This window comes from Crassostrea angulata, chromosome 4 (assembly GCF_025612915.1).
Source record: "Crassostrea angulata isolate pt1a10 chromosome 4, ASM2561291v2, whole genome shotgun sequence".
NCBI classification, from domain to species: Eukaryota; Metazoa; Mollusca; class Bivalvia; order Ostreida; family Ostreidae; genus Magallana; species Magallana angulata.
In genome coordinates this window covers 47,221,400-47,241,829 of record NC_069114.1, presented here as the reverse complement: position 1 = coordinate 47,241,829, position 20,430 = coordinate 47,221,400, and the positions used below count along the sequence as shown (strand labels likewise).

Here is a 20,430-nt window from a genome sequence, read left to right as displayed (position 1 = left end):
CCTCAAATCTATGCAATTTAATTTTGGTGAATGCGAGCCCAGAAACTCAACATGATTTACACTGAACAATAAACGATGTTTCTATGTTAGCTGTTAAACGCGGAAAAAGTCATCTGTCAGCAAAAGCAAACTTTTCCCCCAAAAGATCAGCTCTTAAACATGCTTCTAAATACAAGGACGAAGTTATAAAATTTGTCGAAGAATACAGCTATCATTGCACTTTAAATGTTTTGAATTCATGTTAATAAAGTAAATGAGTTGATTTACTTGACAAGGAATTTATTCTCATAACTAACATACATGGTGTACAGTGTCTCAAATAACATATAGTACCTCTAAAAAGTATCTATTTAGCATCATACACATGTTTCTCATGTTACAATCGTTTGTTGAGTTTAAATTCAGCTTGACTTGAACATACCGTATTACAGTGAGTGTTGAACCATGCAAAAGTAATGCGCAGAAACGATGCTATGAAAATTTTCCATTCGAATAAAAACATATTGCAAATGATGCATATTTTGATGCATCATTTTTCTATAAAAAAGCACAAACGTTTGAATATAGGCAATAGCTTAGCCAGTTGGTTGCTCAGATTAACGCAACCCTTCAGCAAGCATACACGGTGTTTGGACCTTTACAGGGAGAAAAGTATCAAAGATGCAAACCACTCCTGTTCTGTTTCTGCTGTTCTTGCCAGCAATAGGTAAATTTTATTTGAAGTATTAAATTCATTGTTTAAATATCAAAGTAGTATAAGCTGTAATTTTCATGTCGGAAATTTTTACCGGGAACTTGAATTTACGATTTTTAAAAATGACTAAAAAGATGATTGTTTATAAACTTCTGTTTGTCATATATATGTTGGTAACGCAATTCATTGGGGTGTATTAAAGCGAAATAATATATTATCACGGTAGAAAACAGTTTGCTATACATTTTTCACTAGATAAATCGTTCTTATAAAACTCAATGATTCATCTTAATCTTATTCATCACTAAGAATTTAGTGCCATGCGACATTGACACAATAATTTGCAGCTAAATAAAAATCTATTAAAAGTAGCTCACTTTGCTTCATTTACGTTCGGCGTGTATATGTTGTCTGAACATGTCGACATAAAACGTATTTCATTCACTTGCTTCGAACGTGTCTCATTGCAAAGATGCGACCGGCGAGGCGCGAAGATGCGATGGCGAAAGTGCGACGGCAAAGGAGCTTAAACTCCCCCCCCCCCTCGGAAAAATTCATTATTAATATAATTTCATACAGTAAATGGGGAGGGGGGGGGGGGTCCGGATCCCACTCCTCCCTGGAAAACTTAATTTTATATAATAAAATTTCCAAAGTAAGCCTCGGACCCCCCCCCCCTTCCAGTTTGTCTTCTGCCTCAGATGTCATTATATACAGCTAAAATTGTATTTAAACGATTATAAGCTTTACAATTATAAAAAGGCGAAGGCGAAAGCGCGAAGATGCGAAGGCGAGAGTGCGAATTTGCGAAGGCGAAGGAGCGATAGTTGTATTGCTTCTTCGCCTTCGCAACATTGCACTTTCGCATCTTCGCGCTTCGCCGTTGCATCATCCCACTTTCGCTTCACCGTGGTACCTTCGCACTTTCGCCTTCGCAACTTCTCACTTTCGCATCTTCGCCCTATAGGCGAAAATGCGAAGGTCGAAGTGGCCCCATCAGAACACCATAATTAGGAGATGATTATATGAAGAAGAGGAGAAATGATTCAGCTCAAGTTATGTTTTCGTTGCTAAAATTGATACTTGACAGACGCGTCAAAAAGCCGATGTGACCATGACAACATCTTCGCTAGCCAAGGTTTTCTAATCCGCACCGCTTCTCACAAGTGAGATGCCTTGACAAATGCAAACTAAAACAATAATATTAACGATGAGCATAAATTGTAATAAGCAATGAATTGTCTTTGCCAGTTTGATAGTTGTATTAATGGATGGTCATGTATTTCCTATGAAATGAATATCTAACCTTTTGACAATGGTTAGGTTTTGAATAATGATGACGATTAAATTATTCTGGATGAATTTAGTTTAAACGTTTTCCCAGAAAACAGATGGGCAATAAGATAAAATTGTAATTGCCGGAAAACATCGTACGGTACAACATATTGAAGGTTATTTACTGATGAAGCTCATCAAATCGTTGTCAATGATTAGGATACTTAATTGTGCGATACAAACTATGTTTCTGACCTTAAAACCGATATCAAGTATTTGGCAATCCTTATACATGTAACTCTTTATTTAGAACGCGTGGTTTGTAACAACGCACTTTGGGAAAAAAATTGAAGTTCGTTAAATTTGGGACCAAGTCAACGCACTTTGAATTTTTGAAATATGGTTTATGTACACCCTTAACGCACTTTGAAAAAACTTTGCAAAGTGCGTTGACTTCGTCCCAAATTTAACGCAGTTTAAAAAAATTTTCAAAGTGTGTTGAATTTGTCTAAAATTTAACGCGCTTTGAAAAAAAATTCAAAGTGCATAAATTTTTAAAGTGCGTTGCCACAATGGTTCCCTCTCATCCTTGTTAATTTAAAAAATACACGATGTCAGTGGACAACGCCCCCCCCCCCAAAAAAAAAAACAAAACAAAAAAAAAAACAAAAAAACATACACATATCGAAAGGTAAAATTAAATACTATTTTGCACCAATCGCTACTTCCATAGCCCAAAAAAGTAAAAAAAAAATCATTTACTTTTTATACAACACCTACATGTACCTAAGGATCTTTCTTTAATAATATTTACTATATTCACTGCTAGAAAAATTTAAAAAGTTATACATTGAAACTTTGGCCATGACATTTGCCGTCACCTTCTTGCTTTCTGTTGTTCACTGTACAAGTAGATCGATCTAGAAATGACACACAACGAAGAAATGTTAAAGAATAAAATCAAAGTTTAATTAAAAAGATGAAAGTTTGTACCAGTACTTAAACTTTAGCCCTTGTTGAATCAGAATGAAGATTAAAATATCAATTTTTAAAATCAGAGTAATTAAAGTTACATTTTCTTATATAGAGTTAAAAATAACTTACCTGATGACAAGAATGCCCTGTGAAATCTTCTTTGCTCTGTCACGGAGGGGGTGTTGACCAAAATGTTTGTTGACCGAGCCCTTGCTGGGGTCCCAGTCAGGGGGGTAGTACTTGTTTTGTGACTTTCTCTCAGCCTAAAACATTTAACAAAATATATGTTTGAAGGTGTGACCATTTTGAGGGTGATACCAATAACACAATCACATTTTCATTATCAGTTGGCATCTATAGATTCATTTGAAACATAAACAGTTGGATCTGCCTATCTATATATAATGATATATTCATCATGCTAATGATCACATGCTCAGACAATATCTTTGAAGTCAATGAAGTGATTGATTTTAATCAGATATGAACATGACTCTTTTGCTGAGATTCCATTGCACGATATTCAACATGGTCAAGAGTAGGGACTGCCATCTTGAAACACAATTTTCAAGTTCATAGGGTATACTTTGTAATCTCTTCAAAGGCTATTATTCTTCTGTACATGTTCGCTCTCACAGAACTAATTGGTCCTCTAATATACATGGCAAAAAGAAAAATAAATTGCAAAACTGGAGCAAGCAAGGCAAATGAATATTCCAATTTAAACCGCAACAAGCTACCGAAAATGGATAATGGAGCAGAAATTCAGAAAAATGATTATGAAAGACAGTCCAAAGATTAAGTGAAGGCATCAGTCAAATATCAAGCTAAGGCGAATCTCTATAGAGAAGAAGGATCAACCAGACTGTCTTGGTTATCTAAAACACTTCACGGGAGTTCGAATTTTTATCAATAAAAAGCCCCAAAACTTACTTTATTGACTGATTCATGAGCTTTGCTCTTTTATTACCCCATATTACCACATTAACTGTTTTTGCAACAAAATCGCTGCCACTTTTAACATCACATTTGAAAATTCGCTGTTAATGGTTGCCATGTTAATGATAACATCCGAGACATTCCGAGTGCGATTTACGACAAAATGGCAGGCAAATTAAAGCACATATTTTACCAAAATGCCTTGGTACGACTCATTAAATGGATATTTTGTAGACTAAACTACACATGCATGTTCAAAAAGGTTTGTTATTTATAAAAATGTGTTTTTCCTCTGCAGTTTATTTTTAACAGACTTAAAATCGATGCAAAGCTAATCCGCTTTGCGGCTGCTACATTGCAAGTATATGGGACGAATTCTTACTGTGACCTGAGTGTAGCCTGGTCACGGTAAGATTATTCTTTCTAATAGCTCATGGGTCAGTCAATAAAGTAAGTTTTTTTGGCTTTATTGAAAAAAAATTCGAACTCCTGTGAACACTTTCACACTGCTACAATTTTGTAAGGCAGTTACGACAGAGTATTGTAATCATCTGTAATTCGTCTGAACATATGTTTATTACAAACAGTGGAAAAACAACTGAGAGTCGAATCAGAACTGTTATGATGTTATTTTGAAAATAACTACACTATGATGACTATCAAATTAATTCATATGTCAGAATGGTTAGAATAATGTTCTCAGATTTTTTTGTCAGTGCAATTATCATACCATGTTTACTGTACGATTCAACAAATATATACTGTAAAACTATATAGTACACGTTTATAAACAAAAGTGTGTCAAAAACGTTAGACGTACCATTTTGACAGAAAGTTGGAGTTCCAATACTCTAGTCTCTGTCGTTCAGACGCTTGTTTACGATTGGCTGTTCGTTTGCTCTAAAACGCGTTCGCCCTTGACGCCGTTCGCTCTAGTTTTCGTAGGTCCGTTCGCTCTTGAAACCGTTCGCACTGTGTCCGTTCGCCTTAATTTTATATAGGATTAATTATAATTTATATAGTTTTGTGTATTCTTGTCAATTTAAACATATATAATTAATGAAAACAATACCGCCCTTTCTACTTCTACCAACATAATATTCACCATGTTTGACAGTAGTTTGATACAGTTACATACAGTTACATGTTCCATTTCCGTATATATCTCATTTAGAGATCAAAGGATTGTGTTATGTAAATTCTTTAAAGATAGAATAGGTGATAATCATCTGCTAAGCTTCTGAATGTGCCAATTAAAGTCTCAAAGTCTTTAATTGTTTAAAAAACACCAAGCAAATCATTATAAAAACAAGAAGACGGTTATCGACAATGTAGGCCTACGGCAATAAAATCTTACAATTTACATATACCAATTACGTCATTTTTGATGAAGGAAAAACATTATATACGAATAATTAATAAAAGTTAACAAGTTTTAAGTTAAAAGTAAATGAAATAACTTATAATATTGTTTATTTATAAACAAGGAGCGAACGAGGTTTAAGGCGAACGATTATTTGGGCGAACGATTATTTGGGCGAACGATAATTAGAGCGAAGGGACCTAGAGCGAACGGACCAAGGCGAACATCTGGATAGGGCGAACGCACCCGATACCAATTTTCAATTTTTTTTTCTGATATAGGTGGAGACAAATCATTTAGCCAGTTTGATATGTAGTTTATCAAATATGATATTTTGAAAAGCAAAAATGGTTTTAAATTTTTTAACTCTGGAGATTCTGAAAAAGTTTTTTTTAGGTAAACTTGAATTTGAAAGACTGATCCCAAAGGAGAGTTTGGTCTACTGGGAAATCAAACTAATTACCAAATTATTAGTCCCCTACCGGTTTTCACTGGAGGGGACTATAGTTTTTCTCTGCGTCCGTCTGTCCATCGGTCCGTCTGTCTGTCTCACTTCAGTTTCCACACTTTTTTCTTTATGCGTTTAAGGAATAATATTAAATTTGCTGAACAGCTTCAAAATGTCAAACTACAGATCAAGTTTACACTTTTGTAGCGTTGGTTGACATATTTTCGAGAAAATTGATTTTTTATATTCCAGTTTTTTAATGTTCGGTTTCGAAATTCTGCATAACAGTGCATTGTTTTCACAATTTCCACAAACCGGTAGGGGACGTGTATTGCTTATGCAATACTCTCAGAATGCTTGTTGTTTCTGTAAATGTGTATTTACGGGTTAATTAAAAGTTTAAATTTAATTTTTTCAAATTAAAGTACCCCCCCCCTTTTTTTTCACTCTCTATAATCCTAAATTGCCTGTCCAAGATATTTATGCAGCACCTTTTGACCATTATATATAATGTTATACCTACTGTGAAAAAAAAATGCAATTGAAATCAATGAAAGGAAAAATATCCAAGATACCTTCATTGAAACAATATTTAGCTTTTTCTCTCTGATTGATTGACAGGAACTAATACAGATTTAATTCTTATGACAGAATAAATTCTTATGGAGTTTTATAATTTCAAAGTTGATGTGAAGTTTTATGATACAGAGCTTTCAATTATTTATTCTGTTAAAATTTAATGTTTATTTTTAAAATATCTTTCTCTTTAAAAAACAAAAAACTGTTAAATGAATTTGAAACCATTTAAAAGTGTTTGATATAATTATTCCGATATAGATTCAAGAGTTCTTAAATTATAAATAAATTACATGTATTGAATAATCATTTTTTTACTGCAGTGTGGGGGCGGTGCAACATCCCAGCCTACTTTCACGGTGACTGGTACAGTCGAGAATCGGGTACAGACATCAAAACTCTGATCAACGCCGACAAGTGGGACAGTAATGAGGATGAAACACAGCTAGAGTGTGTGGACATTTTCATCCACTCCAACTCCGGGCTTCAGCAAGACGGAGACAATGTGACTATGCTTATGGTCAAAACGTAAGACTTCATGCAGAAAATGATTATTGAATCAACTAGAGCAGAGCTCGTGGCAAAGCCACGAGTAGGTCTTCCGTTGTTGCTGCGAGTTGAAAATATATGTTATATGGTGTCAAACGATTATAATGACTATACTTTCAGTTCTGCTTTTGTTATAAAAACGTGTTGTGATTAAAAGCCTGTATATAAAACGTGTTTTGAACAAAGAAAGGAAGAAAATATTTTAGGAAAACTATTTGTCGAGCAGAGTTTATGTAATCGTTTCAAACATTCTTTAAAAAATGAAATGTTTAATGGCGAGTTAAATTTTCAAAGGGTAGCAAGCATTGTTATAAACAGTATGTACTCGTGATTCATGTCAGGAAGTGTATTTCTTTTTTATACTAAACCCGCCTACAAAACACGTAAACTTTTCTCAAAGATAACTTCTATATTAAAATATTTCTAAATTTTTGTGTGCAAGTTTAAAATTGCGTGCTGACAAAATTTACAGACCCTAAAACGTACTACTACACCAAAAAAGCGTGCGGCCTACGTGCGAGAAACGTTTCGTGTAAACCTTTTAGAGTTTCATGTAAACCGTTTAGCGTTTCGGGCAAAGCGTGCGAGAACCGTGTGAAATGTTCATCAGATTTCATTCGGAACTCTCTGACAAGTTAATTGTTTCAAAATGGCGCCCGTGTTTTACATTACTTTAACAAAATTGAACGAATTTTTAACAAACAAAAGAAAGGTATATGTATTAAAAGACGACTAGTTACAGAGTAAATGTATATTTAACGTTTTCATGCGATGTTTCAGTACTGAAACAATATTAAAATTCGCTATACATAAAAAATATTAAATACAGTTAGTGAAACATGATTTCTATTGGAACAAACCTAAATCAACTTTAACTTGCACGATCATGTTTTGATAGGCATGTATTTTTATTATTTATTTACATCGATAACTCCTACTGATAACTCTTACTGAGACCATTCGGCTGTGTACAAACAGCACACATAACCTCGGACATCGGGTGAGACCTGCACCTGGCTGAACCTGTCAATCAAACTCTGTGTATTTGTTTTCATTGGATGGTCAGGCGTCTCTCTTTTGTCAAAAGCCAATGGAAAATTAATGACTTCAAGGTAATCGGAATCAGTATTTGATGAAGAATTTGATGAAGCACACAATTTAAATGATAGAAAATTTATTAATTATTTGAACAAAATTAAATGTAAACATAGAGAGGAAATTAAAAAAATTATTATTATGGGAATCTATACGCATGGTACTCAATTCAAATGGATTATATTATGATTTTATTATTTTATGTAGTAAAATCACCCTTCCAACTGTTACTCAATTACATAACAATTGATGACCTGGGGCTATAAATGTTCTGAGCTGTGTGCGCTGAAGCGACACAAGATTCTCGGTCGCATGCGGCAATTGAATTAACACAGACTAGCCGAATAAATAAAGGGGTGGGAAAGTGAAACAAAATGTCACACATAAGAAGAATCCACCAAAAATGATTTTCGACAGATCTTGTTATCTTTTCTCCAATTAAAAAAAATCCAGCGCGAGCACCTGTCAGCGGGGCGGGAGGTAAGGGGGGGGGGGGGGGGCAGCAATGAGTTCGCTTCCACAATGAAACTACAGAAGTGATTAATATGTGACCGATAGAATCTAATCTAAAGTTGTTTAAACTCATGTGAATATTTTTTAAAATAATAATCGAATGCCTCAATTCAGGGCATTCCTTTATCGTGCTAACCCCTACCGCAAACATGGAACTTTGATTATAATTTGATTTCATGTTTAAACTACCTTGTACGCTGTCGTATAAATCAATGCTTAATGAACTGTACAGGTAAAATCAATTTATATTTTCGTCTTATACCAATATAATAGTTGAAAACATAATAAAATATAGTTGTGTCCCTGCAAAATATGAAACATAAACGCGTCATAAGGTACATGTAGAAGAATACGAACTGACGGCGGATCACTTATCCACTCGCGCCGGATCTCCTCAGCCATGTGCGAGGGATGATCATCATTTAAAGGTTTAATATTTGAAGGGGACGTGTTGATTTAAAACATTAATTGTACAGTTTTTAAAGTACTTTAATTACCTGAACAAACGAACCATTAGTTTATGTCTACGATTTTTCCGATTTGGAGTAATATCGTTCATTAATATTCATTTCCACTCAAATATTTAATTAAATATATATACAAGTAGGACAAACTTTTATAACATAAAATTAAAATAGTTCTTGTATATACGGCTATATTAACTCAAATACGTTCATATGCATGTAAGAGTAAGTCGCGGTGTGCGAATCTTGTGTATTAAATAACCGCTTACCGCTAGGTAATGCAGCCGTGGCTGATCTCCTCGGCCGTGGACGAAGAATAGATTACGTAAAGGTACAACGCACAGAAACGCACAGCTCAGAACCAAGGAAGATTTGAAAAGTTTGCAGTATAATGACCTTACTCTATCAAATAGAAGTTATATATTTTAAACTTAAACCCCACAATTGATCTATGTCTTTTATTGCTTTAGAGAATGACATTGCTTTTATTAATTAAATGAACTATTTCTTACTTGACATCCACTCGTTTAATCCACAAAAGATTTTGTGTAATCAAAACTAAAACAATTCTTGAGTTCGCGGCTAAATAAACTCATAAATGAGAGACGCAACTCTCGTGTATTAGATAACCGCTGACCGCTAGGTAGTCCAGCCGCGAGCATGGTAACCGATTTTCTCGGCCGCGGGCAAGGGAGAGCTTACGTAATGGTACACACACACATGCAGCTCTGATTCAAGGTAGATTTTAAATGCATGGAGTTAATAACTAAAATGTAATGCACAGAGTTTTTTAATTCCAAATTTTGTGGTTTACTAGAAAAGAAAAAGAATGTTTTGTTTTCCAATTGCCGTTTTTAATGATTGTGCACTATAAGAACTTAACAACAATGACTTTAACTCCGAAAGGAAAAGCTTATACTCCAACAACAACAAAAATTCTTATGAATTAATGCCTCCTGTATAAACCAACATACTTTCTGCGGCAACTTTATGCCAGTTGTACGCACAAAGACTTTCGTTAACTTGTCAAATGAAAACAGGTACATGTCAACATGTAAAGCTTTTTACACTCATACTACACAAACCACTTACAAAATAACATTGAAACGACCTCCATGAGATCCCAACAAGCAACTTTTCCAGCGACAGCCATATCAAAATCTTAACCGTTTTTGAGTTATTAAGCAAAAACTTTTAGAGGCTATTGGCCCTTAATTTAAGGGGCCAGCCCTTTTTTATTGGTGTTAAATGAAAGCCCTTGATATTCTGCACAACTTTTATTCTACATGTCTTTACAAAATATATTTTGTTAAAAAGATATAAAGGAAAATATGTCTAAATTTTTGCACTTTTTGGAATCCTGATTTTTGACCCCTACCTTTTTCTAAATGAAAAACGTAATCTAAAAACAAAAACTAATGTGCACCACTACAATGTCTCTGCCATTCAAATTCGTTGAATTCCCATTCCCTGCTATCATAGTCTCGGAGCCTTTGTCTGGAAACCAAAGGCCCTAAAAAAATTTAGAAGGGGAATAACTCGTTACCGGAAAGGGAATTCTAACTTTAATGAATGGATGAAGATAGTGTTTTGTAAAGTCCATTAGCCCTGAAAATTTGAGCAAAAACCGTTCAGAAATGAGCACGATATGAAGCCTCAAAGTTCGTGTCTAGGAAAAAAAAAAAAAAAAAAGAAAAACTAGACACGATCTCGTTGCGAGCAACGAGGAGGTCTTCCGTCTGATTTTAGAATTTGAAATATATGTTCGATCTTGATTTTGCTATTTAACAGCTTAACATGATTTAGAATAGAAAAACAGGGTCTACATTCTAAGGGCTAGAAGAGCTTTGTTCAACAAGTGTTTAGAAATACGTCACCGTTCTTGAGATATCTGAGAAAAAGAAAAGTTTAAGGGGCCAGTCCCTTATCTCCTTATTGGAGCCGCTGAACCAAAATTTGAAGGTTGCATTTTGTAAAGTACATCATTTTGAGCATCTTTTCTTCTATACTGCATTTCAAAATATTTTCCTTTTTCAGATATAGGTTGTCATAGTTTATGGACTCTTGACCCCTAAAAAATCCTTATTACATAACACATGAATAAATCATTACATTACTTGGATACATAACTGTAAGATAAACATATTTACTTCTATAGCCTTTCATTAAATTTCCCTCAGTAAAGAGCTACAGATGAAAGATTTTAGAACCCTTTAGTTCCCTAATTTGAGGGGCCAGTCCCTTTTTCTTGATATCAAGTAAAAGGTCATTTAATTCTCAACAGATTTTGTTCAACAGCTGTTGAGAAATTTGTTACCGTTCTTGAGATATATGAGAAAGAACGTTTTAGGAACTGATCCCCTAACTCCTTATAGGGACTGTTTAACAAAAATTTGGAAAATTGCATATTATTTAGAACATCATTCTGAGTATCTTTTTTTTCTATACTGCATTTCAAAATATTTTTCCTTTCTGAGATATTGGTGATCAAAACTCTGGACGTTTGGCCCCTAAAAAACCTATTTACGTAACATATGATAAAATCATTACATTGCCTGGATACATAACTGTAAAATAAACATAGTTGCTTCTATAACCGTTCACAAAATATCCCTCAATAAAGGGCTACAGATAAAGGACTTTAGAGCCCTTTGGTCCCCTAATTTTAGGGGCCAGCCCCTTTTTCTTGATATCAAATAAAAGGTCATTTAAATCTCAACACATTTTGTTCAACAACTGTTTAGAAATTCGTTACCGTTCTTGAGATATATGGGAAAGAACGTTTTAGGGGCTGATCCCTTAACTCCTTATAGGGGCTGTTTAACGAAATTTTGAAAATTGCATATCATTTAGTACATCATTCTGAGTATCTTTTCTTCTATACTGCTTTTCAAAATATTTTTCCTTTCTGAGATATTGGTGATCAAAACTCTGGACGTTTGGCCCCTAAAAAACCTATTTACGTAACATATGATGAAATCATTACATTGCCTGGATACATAACTGTAAAATAAACATACTTGCTTCTATAACCGTTCACAAAATATCCCTCAATAAAGGGCTACAGATAAAGGACTTTAGAGCCCTTTGGTCCCCTAATTTTAGGGGCCAGCCCCTTTTTCTTGATATCAAATAAAAGGTCATTTAAATCTCAACACATTTTGTTCAACAACTGTTTAGAAATTCGTTACCGTTCTTGAGATATATGGGAAAGAACGTTTTAGGGGCTGATCCCTTAACTCCTTATAGGGGCTGTTTAACGAAATTTTGAAAATTGCATATCATTTAGTACATCATTCTGAGTATCTTTTCTTCTATACTGCTTTTCAAAATATTTTTCCTTTCTGAGATATTGGTGATCAAAATTCTGGACTTTTGGTCCCTAAAAAACACCTAATTACGTAACACATGACAAAATCATTACATTGCTTGGATACATAACTGTAAGATAAACATATTTGCTTCTATAACCGTTCACAAAATATCCCTCAGTAAAGGGCTACAGATAAAGGACTTTAGAGCCCTTTGGTCCCCTAACTTTAGGGGCCAGCCCCTTTTTCTTGATATCAAATAAAAGGTCATTTAAATCTCAACACATTTTGTTCAACAACTGTTTAGAAATTCGTTACCGTTCTTGAGATATATGGGAAAGAACGTTTTAGGGGCTGATCCCTTAACTCCTTATAGGGGCTGTTTAACGAAATTTTGAAAATTGCATATCATTTAGTACATCATTCTGAGTATCTTTTCTTCTATACTGCTTTTCAAAATATTTTTCCTTTCTGAGATATTGGTGATCAAAATTCTGGACTTTTGGCCCCTTAAAACCCCTAATTACGTAACACATGACAAAATCATTACATTGCTTGGATACATAACTGTAAGATAAACATATTTGCTTCTATAACCGTTCACAAAATATCCCTCAGTAAAGGGCTACAGATGAAAGACTTTAAAGCCCCTTTGTCCCCTAATTTGAGGGGCCAGCCCCTTTTTCTTGATATCAAATGAAAGGTCTTGTAATTATAAACTTTTTTTGCTTTACATGTCTTAACAAAATATATTTTAGAAAAGAGATAAACTAAATAAACCATGAAAAATTACGACGTTTTTTTAGACTAAATTTTCGGGACCAGGCGAGCTTGAACGCCTTTTGAGCATGACAAATATGAATGCCAAATGGCACATCTACAATCTATTGTCTACAATCCCTGAAAGTTTGAACTCAATATCTTTTACCGTTTAGGAGGAGGTCCCTGGACAAGCCGACCCTCTGAAAATCGCTAAAACGTCACTATCTTAAGAACGGAAAAGACGTCATCAAAATAAAAAAATGTATATTAAGTTTAGATCAATATCTATTAGATCTGAAAGTTTCATGAAAATCGGCCGAGCCGCTTTTGAGATATCGCGGGCACAAAATTTGTAAGAAAAAAAAAGAAAAATAATAATAATAGGGAAAAAGAAACCGTACGAAAACAATAAGGTCTTCCGTTGGAAAACGGAAGACCTTAATAAGAATAATCTTAACCAGCACAATAATAGAAAGGTCTTCCGTTGGAAACGGAAGACCTTAATAACTTTTTCATTAGCCTAGTTGACAAATGATGTCCAAAAAATTCGGTATTCTCTAAACAATAGAATTATTGTGTGAGGTTGGTAATTAATGTGGAATTAACTTTATATTTTGTTGGTTAAGGTGTGCTTAACATCATGAATTACTCATGAATATTAGAGTTTACATACTCAGTAAATGTCAGATCTTTTGTATTTATCATGTATACATTTCTCTAGGTGAAACTTTTTAACGTAGATGTTTAATAATATATCCTAAAATAAAATTTTTGATTTTTCAGAAAGGAGCCTGTGAAAATGACTTTATGTTCTGTTTTATTGCAGGGGAGGGAGTAATTTGAACACATGCTACATGTGCGTCGATGTCTTGTGGAGAACTCCAAACATTCTACAATATAGACAAGGTATGAATAATATCAACAGACTAAATATTGAAAACAAGAGTATGATAATTAAACTAAAAAAAGTAAAGTTTCTATAAACTCTCTGTACAAATCAGTTTCATGATATGCACCATGAATGTAGATTGACAATGTCAGTTTGTGACTCAGTTTTAGGGCAAGTTTGAATAAAAACAGAATTTCAAATGTTGAAGAGTCAACACTAATTGTGATTGTGTGTCTTTTAATAGAGGACTGTATAACAGCGCGGTCTGGGAGCCAGATTTCGCTGAACGATTCCTGTAAGTCGATGAACCCTTGGTACGGGCTTCCCAGCATTGATGTCACTTTCACCATGTTCAGTAAGTGTATTAAGCCATTCTATGCAGATTAATATGACTATTGTGACCATTACCTATGCAAACAAGTAAAATGAATACAAGCGTCATGAACTGTATTTATGTATGAAGGAAACGAAGAAAACAATGATATCGAAAGTAGATCTGTTAAAATGATCCATTTTTGCGATTATTCATTGAGCAACTGTGGCCTGCTGGATTAGAAAGTGGTCAATGGCTCCACAGTCAGGGTTCATATTCCAATAGACCATAAATTAATTTTATTGCAATTTTTATCATTTTTATCATTTATATGAAAAAAAAGTATAGTACATGTATCTTCAATTTGTCAACTCACATTATATTTGTATTTTCCAGAACAATCCCTAGAGAAGATTAACTGTGTAACAACATTTGAGGGGGTGTATCAGTTTTCCTATGAAGTGGATACCGGTGGTGGAGGTATCTGTAACCACCCAGATAGCCAGATCAAAGCTTGCCAAGAACCTGGATCTCAATATGTCGACAACAATGTGTTTGTCATGACGTATCGGAAGTGCCTTGATGTGTCGACGTCAAAAAATGAACGTATGTCATGTTTGCAACTTTACAAAAATAGGTTTATGAGAAATTGAATATGGCAATGATTTTTATCTTTTTTTCAAAATAAAACATATAAGAGTTCTAAGCTTTGAAATTGAAAAAATGATCTCATCTTAATTACATATATACTTAAAGGTACTTTTTATACAAAATCATGAATAATTTCTCAATATTTTCAGTGACTGAAATGTGACATTTGTGTAAGATGTGTGGTTTGATTGTTGCTGATAGTTTGTTTTTGAATGTTGCTGATTATAATAATTTGTATTTTTCACTAATAGTTTAATATATGTTAATTAGAGATTCGGTACCAGTGTATGGGTTCGTGGTTCGCGGTGAGGAGTGGAATCGGCTACACCTATGCTGCTGTTGCTGACACCGTGGAACAGGATACCAGAGAAAAATTCAAGTGCATGGTAATTGATACATGTATTGTTTTAACAATTATTACCAAATTCTGATAAAAAATTACTGCAATTCTTCCAGATTGAAATACACTTTGTCCTCATACACATGTACATGTAGTTGAAGAATCATCAAGCCAACAAACCTTCATTGTTTGATTTATCTTATAGATGACATTGAAGAACCAGAAAGATGCCAACAATCAGATCCGATGGGTCATGTCTCGTTTCCCCGATTGCACAAGTTTGAGTGGCGTTTACAGGGGTCCACTCAAATTAGTTTTAACCAGAAGTAAGTCAATATCATGTCTACCCGTGCTGAATGCAAGACTCTCATCTCCATCTACACACGACCGGTCAGACTAGTTCTCACGAAAAGTGAGTAATTTTTTTAAGAAACAGCTCACAATGCAGAGCATGAGATGATTGCTAAAGCAGGTTATATTATCATGTTTTTAAATAACATGACAATATCCATACACACTTTCAACATAGGGTTGAATGCTACACCAACAATTTTTTGCTGGATTGTTATTGTTATTGGTGATTGATGTATGTAAAAAAAATTCTTTTATTTTAAAGAGAAAATTGAAAAAAAAGTTTTGTTGACTATAAAACATTAAAATTTAAATTTGCTGGCAGTAAGTATATTGTTTCAAAAAGGTAATGTGTTTTCTACCAGGGAATTATTTTAAGAAATATACATATATATATAAAAGAAATATTCAAATCCTGGCACGAATTGAAACAAAAAAGCAATGTATTTGATTTTATGGAATACGAATACCTCATCGTTAAAAAACATTATTTAAATTGTTTAAACTTTAAAATCAAATAGATATCTCATTGACAGTTACAGGGATTTTATTAATTTTTAATTTTTTTTCTATACAATAATTTATTTATTTTTAAATTGTTTGTAGTTCCAATTTCCAACGATTACAATACCCCTCGCTGCAGTTTCGATAAGGATATAGTTGGCAATTGGTTCATAAAGCGTAATAGAATGACTATAGATGATAAAATGCATTTCCCTCCTGCACTGAATCAAATGGATTTCTATTTGTCCTGTCAGCAAACAAATGGAACTCGATATCTTCTGTCACAAACAGTACTTGGTAAATGGTAAGATCTTTCTGTCTTATTTTTTCAACAGTTATTTAGAGAAAATGCATACATAGAATTAACATCTTTCGTCAAAACATTAAGTATATATATATATATATATATATATATATATATATATATATATATATATATATATATATATATATATATATATAAAACACAATACATTTGTATGTGAGATAATACCTCCGTAGAGGCTCTCAAGATATACATCACCTGGGGTGCTAGGGGCCCCCCTGGATCAGTAATACTATTCAGCCGTCTAAATAAATCATACATCTGTATGTTATGTACAAAATATCTATTTTCTTTAGTATTTATAATTGTATTTTATTAAAGCGTAAATAGACGTAAATATGAATTAACAAATTGTATATATCTCTGCATACATGTATATAGTAATAACGATACTATTCGGGAACGTAACATTCAGTCATTGATATAATGTTCGTATCAATATTGTACATATATTTGTAAAACACACACACACACACACACACACACACACACACACACACATATAACACACACACACACACACACACACACATATATATATATATATATATAAATATATATATATATATATATATATATATATATATATATATATATATATATATATATATATATATATATATATATATATATAAAGGTTTTCAGTAGACGATAACACAATATTCTCTCAAATTTAATCCAGAGAGCGCTTTCGCCTGATCGGCTCTTCAGTGGATTTCATATATATATATATATATATATATATATATATATATATATATATATATATATATATATATATATATTCCAAAATGAATGAAAGGTGATATCACACAGTATAAATAATCAAAAAAAGAAAAGAAAATGAACAGTTTCAAAGTTTCTATTCACTTTGGAACTGTTCATTTTCTTTTTCTTTATTGATTATATATATATATATATATATATATACACACACAAAGAACAATCGGAACATTAAGCATATATGCGCAGGACTAACATCAACATCCTGAGTCCTAAATTGCCTACACCATATGTCAAGAGGGGCAGGTCTTCATCTTATATATTCCATAGTACTTATAATAAAGTTTACAAAATTTCATTTATCAAATACTATTTGATAACTTAAACTAAACTTTTCAAAAATGCTAAAGTTAAAATTTATACATTTTGATTTATTTACAGTAAGATAATTTTGAAAAAAACAGTGGCTACCCACATATTCGTTTATGATTCTACATTTCATTTTATATTTGTAAACTTTGCATGCAATGAATGACAAATTTTTATCTAAGATAAACGTATATTTATTGCTGGTGAAAAAAAAGCCAATAACAACCAATTTCCATGTAACATCAATAGTTAGTATCAGTAAAATTTTCCGCCAAAGTGGCATTAACAGGTCGCACTCAAAGATCAAATGTTTTATATTTTCTGGTATATTGCAATTAATACAATTCCCATTAATGTTTTTATCCCATTTTCTAACCGACAGATTCATGGTCCACAGGTTGTGAAGTAATTCATAATTAAATTCTGATATAGACTTATCAAATAAAGACCGAACCTTGTTCTTGAGAATTACATTAAAATAGTACTTGTCTATTTTGAATTCCTTACACCATATATTTTTCCATAATAGGTTTTTGGGATTCTTTTTTTTATATGGATGTTGTAAAAAAAAATTAGACTTTTTATTTGAAGTATCTTCTAGCTTTTCTTCGAAATAGAAATGCAACTTAGTGAGCGAATTCTTGAAATTTATGGTTCGTAGATCTATTCTTGAAAGGTGCATCTTTATTGCATTTTTAACTATTAAGAACTCACATAAAAATTGTTTGTTGATGCTACGCATCTGTTTATACATGTATCGTTTATTGTTTTGAAGCCATTCTCATTAAAAGGTCTTTTACTAATAATAAACCACCTTTATTCCAACTTGAAAAAAAATAGAGATTTACCCTTAAAACATAAAATATGTATTTATTGAACCAAATATTTTGATTAGCAAAATTGGTTAATGAACTATCTTTGCATTCGTTAAAGGCCACTAGAACCTCGTTACAGAACATAGGGAGGGAGTTCGATTTAAATTCTTCGTATTTTGTAATGCTTGAATTTAGCAAAAATGGAATATCGATATTATGTTTAACTACACAAGCGTTTAAAAGTGAAGACAGACTACTTCTATTTTGAATAATTTTCAAAACCCGTGCAGCTTTTATAGCTTTGAGTTTTGATTCAAAGTCTGTAATACCAATGCCGCCTTCATTTATGTTTCTAATTAAGGTGTTACGCTTGATTCGCTTTCGAATTCCCCTAATAAAGGAGAAAATTATCTTATTAATACTTTTTATTAAAGATTGTTCATGGTTTTCTAAAATAGTAGCCGTGTACAAGACCTTTGAGATTAAAAGAGAATCTATAAGCTGACATTTTCAAAAAAAGTATTTTCTACTTCGCCAAGAGTCAAGTATTTTTTTAAATTCTTAAAGTTTACATAACCAGTTTCTTTCATTATTTTCGGTTTTGTTATGCCCCATTATATCCAAGACATTTAATTGTTTCAAAATTCTTGATAAATTCAACTTCGTTCCCGATACAAATCCAGGACATGAATCACTTGCACATTAGTCAAAATTTTTGAAAACATTCAGAGTTAATTGTTTGTTTTGATTTATTTCAGTGATGTGAACTATGTGTGTATGGACATTGAACCAAGAAATGAACGCTTTCTTCAACTTAAAGTTGGTGAGAAGTTGTTAGATTGCGATAAGATGTTTTTTGAAGATTATTTAATAAAGTGAAATTCAGTTCAGAGAAATATTCATCTTAACACCAAACCCTTTATCTTCTTTATCTTGATTGTGTGTTTTCATTTTAAAAATAGGTGTGCCATTCCGAGTGGATCTCCGCGAGTTAGAGGACCCAGGACTTCTGTTTCGAGCTAATTGTGAAACCCTGGCGGATACATCCGACATCCTGCTTGATAAATACCCTATTTCTATTTAAGATCTCAGTAAAAAGTTCATCATGTTATGCTGCATTGTTTTATTTTACCACTTGAATAAAACATTATTAAATACCATTATTTTTCATTATTTATTAACACATACATGTACACTGAAGTTTGCATAAAAGCATTAAGTGGTAGATATCAAGTAAATCATTATACAGTCAGGTCAATGTTTTACAAATATATTTTGGTTTACAAAACCACAAGATCTAACAGTAGTAACTCATTAAAGATTGATGCAGCCAAACAAAAACTGGATGACGGCAGTATATTCAAAATGTTATTTAGAGTAACAATTGGCTCCAATTTAATATAATAAAACTTCTAGTATTAGACAAGCTTGTCTGCGAATGATACTGCAAATGAGAAGGTATCTTATGCAGGTTTGAGTCCTGTCAACATATTGTTGCGTTTCACAAAAAGGCGGAAACTCTGTCGGGAGTTAATTTGGGTTTAAATCTACGCCTGCTAATGGGTAGGTATAAGTCCTTACTCTGTACACAAAAATGGCGAGTGTTTTGTTTCTTAAGTAAAATAAACAGAAAATTTTAATTTTGGAATTGTTTTACTTGTTTTAAAGGAAACATTTATATTTATTGAAATATTTGTACATGTATGTAAAACTTTTTAAAAATACCTATTGTCCGATAACTGTTGCTATTTCTAAATAAATTAAGATTAAATCAATTTGATTTGATAAATAATGGGCTTCAATCATTAAACGTATGTAATATACATTACTACTCGTTAATGAAAATTACCTAAAGTATGAAGAATTGAAGATGGGTATACCTGAGATAAACACAAAAAATAAAAAAATATGCTATAATTCTAAATTATGCAGGTATATAGTATTACGTGTATTAAACAACAACTCCAAGTTTATACATCGTATGGATGAAAAATGACAATAACAACTGTCAACCATCTCAAAATCAATAAAACGAATTACAAATTCAAAGCAGAGCAACACAGACCTCTAAAAAGATAGAGGTAGGATCAGGTGCCTAGAAGGAGTAAGCATCCTCTCCTGAGTATCACCCTCCGTGCGCCCAATGTCTTATCGGTAAAAATATCATTATCGGGGAAAATGTCGTA

The 20,430-nt window shown here is 32.8% G+C and overlaps 1 protein-coding gene and 1 long non-coding RNA gene across 3 annotated transcripts; one reads left to right on the top strand and one right to left on the bottom strand.

Annotated features, from left to right (window-relative positions):
• The first annotated feature begins 570 nt into the window (after positions 1–570).
• On the top strand, positions 571–19,404 carry LOC128181940 (uncharacterized). Its single transcript, XM_052850524.1, has 10 exons — positions 571–706; positions 6,594–6,798; positions 13,791–13,870; positions 14,098–14,208; positions 14,563–14,772; positions 15,088–15,203; positions 15,363–15,483; positions 16,115–16,316; positions 19,003–19,067; positions 19,207–19,404. Exons 1-10 carry the CDS (start codon positions 661–663, stop codon positions 19,326–19,328), a joined length of 1,278 nt encoding a protein of 425 aa, XP_052706484.1. The 5' UTR covers positions 571–660; the 3' UTR covers positions 19,329–19,404.
• LOC128181942 (uncharacterized) lies at positions 2,687–4,800 on the bottom strand. 2 transcript variants are annotated; one of them, XR_008243381.1, is made up of 3 exons: positions 4,704–4,800; positions 3,074–3,207; positions 2,687–2,889 (listed from the first exon to the last, which is right to left on the bottom strand). It is a non-coding gene; the product is annotated as an uncharacterized LOC128181942 (long non-coding RNA). The 2 variants fall into 2 exon arrangements; XR_008243380.1 differs by lacking the exon at positions 4,704–4,800 and adding an exon at positions 3,878–4,024.
• Positions 19,405–20,430: the final 1,026 nt, after the last annotated feature.